The sequence below is a fragment of the Nannobrachium achirus genome, assembly GCF_963921795.1.
Source record: "Nannobrachium achirus genome assembly, chromosome: 11".
Classification (NCBI taxonomy): Eukaryota; Metazoa; Chordata; class Actinopteri; order Myctophiformes; family Myctophidae; genus Nannobrachium; species Nannobrachium achirus.
This window is the reverse complement of record NC_137820.1, coordinates 46,632,301-46,641,760: the sequence shown is the minus strand read 5'-3', so window position 1 is coordinate 46,641,760 and position 9,460 is coordinate 46,632,301. Positions and strand designations below refer to the sequence as shown.

At 43.0% G+C, this 9,460-nt stretch overlaps 1 protein-coding gene across 1 annotated transcript in view; it reads right to left on the bottom strand.

The window, feature by feature from the left end:
* LOC308294392 (uncharacterized protein) overlaps positions 1 to 9,460 on the bottom strand; it is a gene marked incomplete at its 3' end in the record, with an annotated part of 103,941 nt that overhangs the window by 8,706 nt on the left and 85,775 nt on the right. The window contains exon 7 of the mRNA XM_080737124.1: positions 6,397 to 6,598. Coding sequence (XP_080593250.1) covers positions 6,397 to 6,598 — 202 coding nt within the window. The remainder of the gene's footprint in view (positions 1 to 6,396; positions 6,599 to 9,460) is intronic.

Sequence of the window (9,460 nt, the reverse complement as noted above, 5' to 3'; positions counted from 1 at the left end):
TAAAGTATTAACACAAGTTGTGAAGTCAAACACTGAACATACATTAAATAGCAATTATGTTTTTTTTTTTAGGTTTTAACAGCATCCATTGCAACTCTAGAGGGCAAACAAACACCCAGCATCATTTTGGCAATGTACTTTTAATGGCAAACATTAAAAGTGCTCTCATTACAAACATCTACCAGGTCTCAATACTTTAAGCCTTTAAGTATTGATGCTTTTAGGCTTGCTCAATTGTCCGTTTAAGTTAAAGGGATCTTTTGGATTTTTTCAACATCATCTCCATATACGGGTCCTCATGCGCACTGCGCAGCAGGAAACCGTGACATTTCTACCGGCATGCTCTGTGCCTCAGAGGTGGACTGTGGATGGTTTTCAAATGCTCTTATCGATGACATCATTGTGCAAGAACAAAAGAAGAACAATGGCTTCTATTTACCAACTTACTAACTTTCCAGGAAGACAAAGATTGTCGTTTCTATTAGCTTGAAATCCTCACCCATGATGTCATTGATAGGCAGGTTTCTGAGCTGCCTGACTGTTTGGGGCACTCAGGGTGGCATGTAGTCCTCGAACAGGCAGGAGCCCAGGGCACTGGTCTAGTTCCATCAAAACAGCAGATGCGCATGGTTGCACGTGCAACTACTATAAAAAGATGCATTTGGAAATTGCAAGTGTGGTTGCCGTGACATGAGTCATGTATCTGTCAGTCCTACTTACTGCAAACCATTCCGTCCTTGTCCCTTATATGCCCATACATGGAGATCCCTGATGTCATCAATATTAAGCCCATATCTTGGAATGCCCATATGGACATACTGTATTGCATCAGTCTTGTGTGGTCTAAGAAGTCATTCATCTATGATGTCAGTCCTCTCCATAGAGTATTTGGGAAAAGTTAACATTTTAATTAAAGTCAATGGAGAAAATTAATTCACGAATAACTTATATATTTAACTATGTAATAAAAAACTATGTGTACAGACAGACTTAAACCACTTTCAATCTGGTGTCCCTATTTTGGGCACGTCATGAAAACGTTCAAAGAGTTTTCAAAATTGTGCGATGCGACACCTTGTCAGCTTGTGTTACTGAAAAAACATAATATGGTGAAATATAAGGTTTCTGCCCGACAGCTACAATGTCCAATAAGCAGCCGATGTTGTTGTTGTTGTGTGTGCATGTGTGCTGCGTGCGTGTGTGTTCAGTATAGTAGCACTGTGTTGAAGTGTATTGTTGGCAGACAGGAGAGTGTGTGGTCCACTGAGACGCACAAAACTATATTTATATTTCTCTCTCTCTCTCTGTGTGTGTGTGTGTGTGTGTGTGTGTGTGTGTGTGTGTGTGTGTGTGTGTGTGTGTGTGTGTGTGTGTGTATGCATGCTTTGTAGGTGAATAGTCATCTCTTCCCTTACAATCACCCTTCTTTCTTTCTTTCTTTCTTTCTTTCTTTCTTTCTTTCTTTCGCTTTCTTCACACAGTAGAAGGAACTGTGTGTGTGAATGGGTAACTGTGATGTCATCAGTGTGAGACAAAACAAAGGGGAGGAAGTGTATGACGAACGGAGGGATGGAGACAGTGATGGATGTGAAAGAGAGGATGTGTGTGTGCGTGCGTGCGTGCGTGCGTGCGTGCGTGCGTGCGTGTGTGCGTTCGTGCGTGAGTACGTGTTGCGATGTGTTCCTTTATTTAATGTAATGCAAAAACAAAAAGCTGAGCTATTCTGGGGAGATGATCGCCAGAAGTTGGAGTGGTTGTTTAATAAAGAAAATCAATTAATCAGGTACTTGCAAAAAGAAAAAACAAAAGGGGGTCCCTGGATTAAAAGATGTTAAAGGAGTAGTTCACCCCCAAAATGACTTTTTTTCTATTGATTACTCATGCCATGAAGACTGAGTTCAATATTCCTTTGTTTTTTGTCACATTCCTAAGGGGGTACATTTACTATAATCACATTTTTGTCCTAGGAATGCGACAAATACAAAAAAATATTATTGAACTCAAGTCTCTATGGCGTGAGTAATCAATAGAGTAATCATTTTGGCGATGAACTACTCCTTTAAGGTGTCTATGACTTGAATACTGTACATATCAATTTGGGGGTTCTTGACATGAAAATGTTTGAGAAGCACTGATGTACAGTAGAGCAGTGCTTACGTTCCCACAGCCACTGGTCTGACCCCCCCACCCCCGGACAACGGCATTACCCTGCAACAACAACAAAACTTTGGACTTGTTTGCTTAATAAACCACAAATGCAGTGTGCCCTGCCATTAGAGCTGCAACTGACAGGTGTTTAAAATCGATTAATCTGGCGATTAACCACTTTTCTCTCTCTCTCTCTCTCGTTGTTCTTTCTTCTTCCTCATGGACCCACTTGCAGATTATACCAGTGTCAGCCTACCTTATTTGGATTATGGATTAATTGGAATGCACCTTAATCCCATGTACACCGCACTGACCTCTTGTCTTTTGGTGTGTTTTCTTCTTGCACAGCATACTGCTGCTGCTATGCTCACAAAACTGTGTATGTTATCTCAGCTAACATGTACAATAATTGTATCTATGGAAATAATGATACAATGGGATCTATGCACAGAAACAAATTTCCCCCACCTTTTTACTCAGTAAACCTGTGATATGACGATAAAGCTGATTCCTATTCAGGCCAGAGGCCAATTCTACAAATGCCTTCTAAACAGTTGTGTAAAGTAACTAAGTACATGTACTTAAGTACTCTACACTTTTGAGGTCTTTGTACTTTACTTGAGTATAAAGGGTGGGGCATTCATTCCCTATTTACATCGTTCCCGAGTAGGCCGGTCCCCGACTAGACGATTGGCCGCCCGAAGGGCAGAGATCTCCATATATGGGCATAAAAGGGACACAGACGCTCGGCCACGGCCGAGCTTCTAGTATTATAAAACATACACAAACCACTTTAGCCCTATTTGTATACCTAGGCTATTTGAAAATAGCCGATCTACAAGGTCACAACGTGTCGCATGGCGACGCGTTGTGAGCTTGTAGATCTGCTATTTTCAAACATTTAGCACTCTTACTTTTGATGCCAATACTTTCATACTTTTACTCAAGTACATTTTGGACATTTACATGTAACGGAGTACATCTACAGTGCAGTACTGATACTTTTACTTGTGAGAACTTTTTCTCAAAGTTCTTCGTGCCAAGGACCCCAAAAATGAAATGCAGTGAACCCCCATCTGACATGTTTTGGGCCAGGGATCCCCAGAAGAGAAGATTCATGCTATTTTGGAACCTTTTCCACAATTTCTTTCCATTAACCTATGGTCCTATATGCCATTAATCTGGACCATTGGGTAAAATAAGTAAACAAAGTGCACAACGGTGATAAATGCTACCGCAAGCTATCCCTGGGCTCAAACAGAAATAGAAATGGCTTAACATACAGTAACTGTCAAAACCATATGGTTTCATTTTATAACATGGAACAAAGACTTGCAATTGTAGTAAGTAGCACAGAGCACATAGAGTACAACTATAAACTGATCATCAATACTGATCTGGAATTATTTCTTTAGCTATTGAAAAATAGCAGATATACAAGCTCATAGAGCAGCACCAAGTGGCGTGCTATGAGCTTGTAGACCTGCTATTTCTGGAAAAATCATGAAAAGTTGTGCAAATCTTTGAATATATAATTTTCAAAGCAAAGCTTTGTAACTCAAATCTTTGCTACTGGGGGTCCCTGGAACAAAATATTTTGAGATGGCCAAATACATGTAATTTTGTGGGTCCTTGACAGGAAAAAGTTTGAGAACCACTGGTTTAGAATAAGGATTCAATAAGGAGTCAATATATATATATATATATATTGTCCTTACATTTTTATCCCACAATTTTGTAACCCATTTTTCACCCAGTGCCAATCGGGTCAAAATATTTGACAAATGTTGAAAAAAAAAGAAAAAAGCTCACAGCCGCTCTGTGAGCTTGTATATCTGCTATTTTGTAATAGTTAAAGCATAAAATAAGTTTAAAGTAAATAATGCGTAATTACCACTACCTAGCATTACAGTGTGGAGTATACTGTATGGGTGCAGAGAGTTCCTTAGGCACACACTAGGAAAAGTTGACCGGTACTGTATCATTGTATCATTATTTGAACGTGGTCTCACATGGAAGCCAGAAATTAATAATACACTATGACAGTGGTGATAACGAGACTAAATATAACTCAGCCTCACAATACTATGCTACTGGTTGCGCAATAATACAATCCCTCATATAAGACGTATTGATCTTACCTCCATAATTTAACTTTTTGTGTTTTTTTTTGTGAATTAAAGCTGCACTATGTAACTTTGATATTCTACCCAGGATTTATTTTGAACCCGGTCACACAATTATCGCTCGAAGCGGTGCATGAATTGGTGCGTTTCGAGCTTGTCGATCTGCTACTTTTTATGTTTTTCCTGAAATCCTGAAAAGTAAGTTTTGGACATAATGAGGACAGAGACGATATTAGTATAATGCTGGTGTTGGTGTCATATCTAGCAAAAGGTAGATTCAAAGGTTTTGTTATGGTCAATACTTGCAGGGGTTCAGCTGACTGTTTGTGTGTGTGTGTGTGTGTGTGTGTGTGTGTGTGTGTGTGTGTGTGTGTGTGTATGTGTGTGTTTGTGTGTGTGTGTGTGTGTGTGTGTGTGTGTGTGTGTGTGTGTGTGTGTGTGTGTGTGTGTGTGTGTGTGTGTGTGTGTGTGTGTGTGTGTGTGTGCGCGCGCGAGTGCGTGTCTACATTGCATTATGTCCATCACACTCTGTCCTCGAGACAGTCTTATCACCGCACCAGCTCAGCACTCCAAACATATTTCGACATCATCCGATCGTGCGTGCACACATTGCACATGTTCCCACAGAGCTCACAGACAGACGGACAGACAAGCATCAACAGAAGTAAAATGTAAAAGTAGTTTGGTTTCAAGCTTGCGTCGCACACAGAGAAACAGCACTGGTGTGGCGCATTGGACAACTCACTGACAACAATCAATGTACCTCTGAAGAGATTACGTTAGCATTACCGAGTATTCAAACCGGGAAAGCAACTGTGTTATTTTTTTCATCGTGAACATTTTGTACAAATATTTGAATATGTAAAGTATATATATTTTTAAGCCACCATTTTTAACTAAAATCTTTGCTTCTGGGTTTCTACCTGGACCAAAATATTTTCAGATGGGGGTTCGCGGCCACATACATATAGTTTTGGGGGTCCATGACATCAAGAAGTTTGAGAACCACTGATATACTGTAGAGAAATGAATTAGAAGACACTTATAGAATCTGCCTCAGGTCCTAAAGCACTGCATTCACATGCAGTACCAAACACATAATACCAAGTAAAGTGACATCAATAGTGCCTCAGGATCAATAAACTGACTGTCTCTGTCTTTCCTTTTCCTTAAAGTTGTACTATGTAACTTTTTTTATAAAACAAATCTTAAAATTCTCCTAACTATTAAATCACAAAAGTTTTAGAAGATCCGCGCCGTGAATTTCAGCCTGTAAAGCCTTCTCTATATGTAAACTGAGATCCTTGCCGTGGACCGGATCTCGCGCGAAAATTGCGTCATCATACTACCGGCCAATCACAGCGAGGGTTATACAACTGCCGGCCAATCACAGCGCATCTTGAAGTGGGGTCGCTATGGCAGCCATATTTGTTGTCGCCCGTTTGTACCATCCCTTCTCTAGGTAATTTCGCCTACCAGGCAGGGTGAAGGAGTCCGTATCTCTGGAATTACTGAACGCACAGGAACAAGGGACCCCTTAAAAGATAGATCTCAGCGAGGTGGAGGCAGACGCGGGGGTCTGAAGGTACGAAAAACGGACGAAAGACGCGGACGCGACCGCGGTTTGCTATAGGGCTAATGACCACTAGTTGGGCAACTTACACAGTATGGCTTTAAGTTACAAGAGTTACAAAACAGCCATTTACAGCCACAGATGGCACGTGACGACGCATCACAAGGCAAACCAAAATTCTGAAAACCACAGCCAATGTCAAGGCACAGAATTCTCACTTTTCCCTTTGCCTGTTAAACACACACACGCTTGAAATATTTACGTCCACATAGACAGAAGTACAAGAATGCCTGGTACAAAAGGACATAAACACCACCAGTGCAGTCAGACAAAAGGAAAACAGCAGCCAGTTACAAAGTGCCTATGACGGCAGAACATTGTTACATAGATTCAATACTGTTGACATACTTGTCAGACACAGACAGCAGACATCAATCAATCACACACACACACACACACACACACACACACACACACACACACACACACACACACACACACAGACGCGCGCGCACGCACAAAAAAACACACACAAAAAAATCCACTCACTGTGTGAAAAGCTCCGACAGCCGCGTGTGTCCTTTCCGCCGTGCCAGACACGCGGGTGTCTCTCCCCGGTCGTCGGGCCGCCTCAGAGCCGCGGTTCCTCCCGGCTGCAGGAGCAGGAACTGGGCCACCTTCCTCAGGCCTCGGCTGGCTGCAAAGTGCAGCAGAGTGGTGCTGGACTCCTGCTGCTGGCACCGGGACAGCTCTGGAGACCAGAGAGGAGAGGAGGGGAGAGAGGAGGAGGAGGAGGAGGAGGGAGAGCCAAACAGGCATGGTTAAGAGTTGAACACACATGCAGTACTGAGAGCAGACTGACAGAGCGGAGCAAGGTGGACCCCTCCTGGTGAAGCAGCGGTGGTGGAACACAAGTACTCTCATTTTCTTTTATTTCAGTGAAAGTATCAATACCACACTGTAGAAATAATCTGTTACAAATACTAAGTCGGTAGAGTTCTCACGGAAAATTAAGGCCCGGCCCTAACTGGGCCCTACTGGGCCGGCCTGAGACTCGTCTGGAAAGATGTCTTCAAAGTCACGCATCCAAAAAGCTTTGAACTGATCAGAGATAATGACTAAAACATCGTTTTTTACGTGCTAGGAAGGTCGGGCGGCGACAAAATGGATACCCGAGTAAAACTGCACTGAATCCAACACACCCACTGACATTTCCGTTTTTTGGTGGTAAGAGATTTGTATTTACGTATCTTTTATTTTTAAGCGGTGGTAAACCGCTCCATAGAGTGGCTGTGCGTGTGTCTGTAGCAACTTTTCCTCAGCGTTTTGCCATAGCAATGTGTTTTCCTCAGCGTTTTGCCATAGCAATATGTGTGTGTGTAGCCATATTACATCACCAATTACATCCTAGACCTATCTGTAGCCACTTTTCCTCAGCGTTTTTCAATAGCAATGTGTTTTCCTCAGCATTTTGCCATAGCAATATGTGTGTGTGTGTGTAGCCATATTACATCACCAATTACATCCTAGACCTATATCCTAGTCTTTTTCCTCAGCGTTTTGCCATAGCAATGTGTGAGTGTGTAGCCTGTATTACATCACCAATTACCAATTGAAGACGTTATGCAAGTACGACCACCACTCACTTCACATTGGGTGTGATTTTTTAAATCACAGTTGTTGCTTCTTTCTTATATTATTTGACAATTTGGCCAATGTTTGACCAATTTTTATAGTATAGTTTGTGATTACTTTTGATGCAGTAGGTTTTCTTTCTTTTTTTCTCTCTCTTTTTGGAGCTGTGTGCAGCTCCCTATACGTGGCTGTGTGGGTCTGTGTGTCTGTGTGTGTGTGTGTGTGTGTGTATGTAGCCTGACTTCGGCGCGTAACTAGTGCCGCACCATTTACGCCACTCGCGCAATATATACATCAAAATGTGCGGCTCGGCCGGGAATGGTGTTCTATTACCTTTCGTTCCGATCCGCCTTACCATGCCGACGTAATCGGCAAAAAACGACGCTTAATTGTCCCCATTGACTTATAATGGGACAATGCAAGAAATCACTTTCAAGTATTTTTCTCTCGTAAACCATAGGAGCTACAGTTTCAAACCTCGGAGAGGAGATTCATAATGATTTTAAGAATGAATCAAAAAATAATTACATCACTCGGCCTCATGGTGGCGCTATAACGGCCCACTTTACGTTTTGCCCCGTAACTCTTGAACCGTAGATCGGAAAATTAAAATTCTTTTTTCCCTGGATTCCTTGGGTCAAGACGCATCTCCCCATATAGGCCACGCCCATTTGCGCCAGGATAGATTTTCCGCCATCTTGAATTTTCTCCAAAACACACTTTTTGCTCCTTTTCCTACATATTTTCTTCAAATGTCACAAAAATCGGTACACATGATCTACACACACACACACACACACACACACACACACACACACACACACACACACACACACACACACACACACACACACACACACACAGCTCCACTTCACACGGGTGTGATTTTTTTTTGAGGTATTAAAAAAGTCTCTCCTCAAATGTATTATTATTATTTTATCTTATATTATCTTAAAACATTTTAGATTTTTCTTTGCACAAATCTTTTCTGGGGGTCCACAAAATATATATATATATTTGTATGCCTTTGTTGATAGGACAGTAGGGAGGAATGGGGAGAGATGGGGAGTGACATGCAGCCTAGGGTGCCCGGACCACCGAGACAGCAGCCCAGGCTGGCACAAAACTTTCAGATGGGGGTCCGCTGTTCACTTGGACCGCGCGGAGGTGCCAAAAGTTGGAGGGACGAAGATTTACTATTTTGGCCCCCTGGTTTAACTTCTAATGGCGCCGAGTCGGCTCAAGTGGACTTCGCAGCGCTCGACGCGGTGACTCGATCACTTTAGCTCGCTCAGCGGTGTCTCATGTGGCTCAAGTCCGCCTGAGACGGCGCGCCTCCGTCATCTCCACCGAAAACAAGGGCTCCTTTACAAGAACGAGACTAAACCGGCGTGCTTTTTGGATTCACGCGTATGTATGTGGCCATATCTTGGCCTTTAGCCAATGAGGGAGCAGCATGACGTCACGCGACCAGACTTCACTCTGTCGAGGTGCCAACTTGCGCCTTGTACCAGTTCAGACTTGTTGGTTGGTGGTGACGTTACCGAGATACCCACATACTCTCAGACTGGATGGTTTAAGACCGGCTAGTCTTCTTTTGGCTTCATCGTCGCCACGGAGGGGGCACGGCGCCCATGACCCAACATCTTCTGGACGTTCTCTCTGACCGACATGGTGCAGAGCATGTAGAGGAAGACGAAGGAGCAGTCGGTGTAGTCCTCGCCCGGAAGGTTGCTGTGAGACATTCCATGGATGTAGGCCAGCGGGACAAACGGCAACTTGGCCACAACCCTCCCACTGAAGAATTGGTGGAACCGGCCAAAGAGCATCTTAAAGAGGATTGCGATGACAAGCATGGACTTCATGCTTTCCCTAGACAGGTTCATTTTGGTGTTGTTGAGTTCCTTCTCTTGTTCCTCGATCTCTTTCTCCTTCTGTTGACAACCTGAAGATTCCGCGGCTTCCTTTTCCTCCGCCG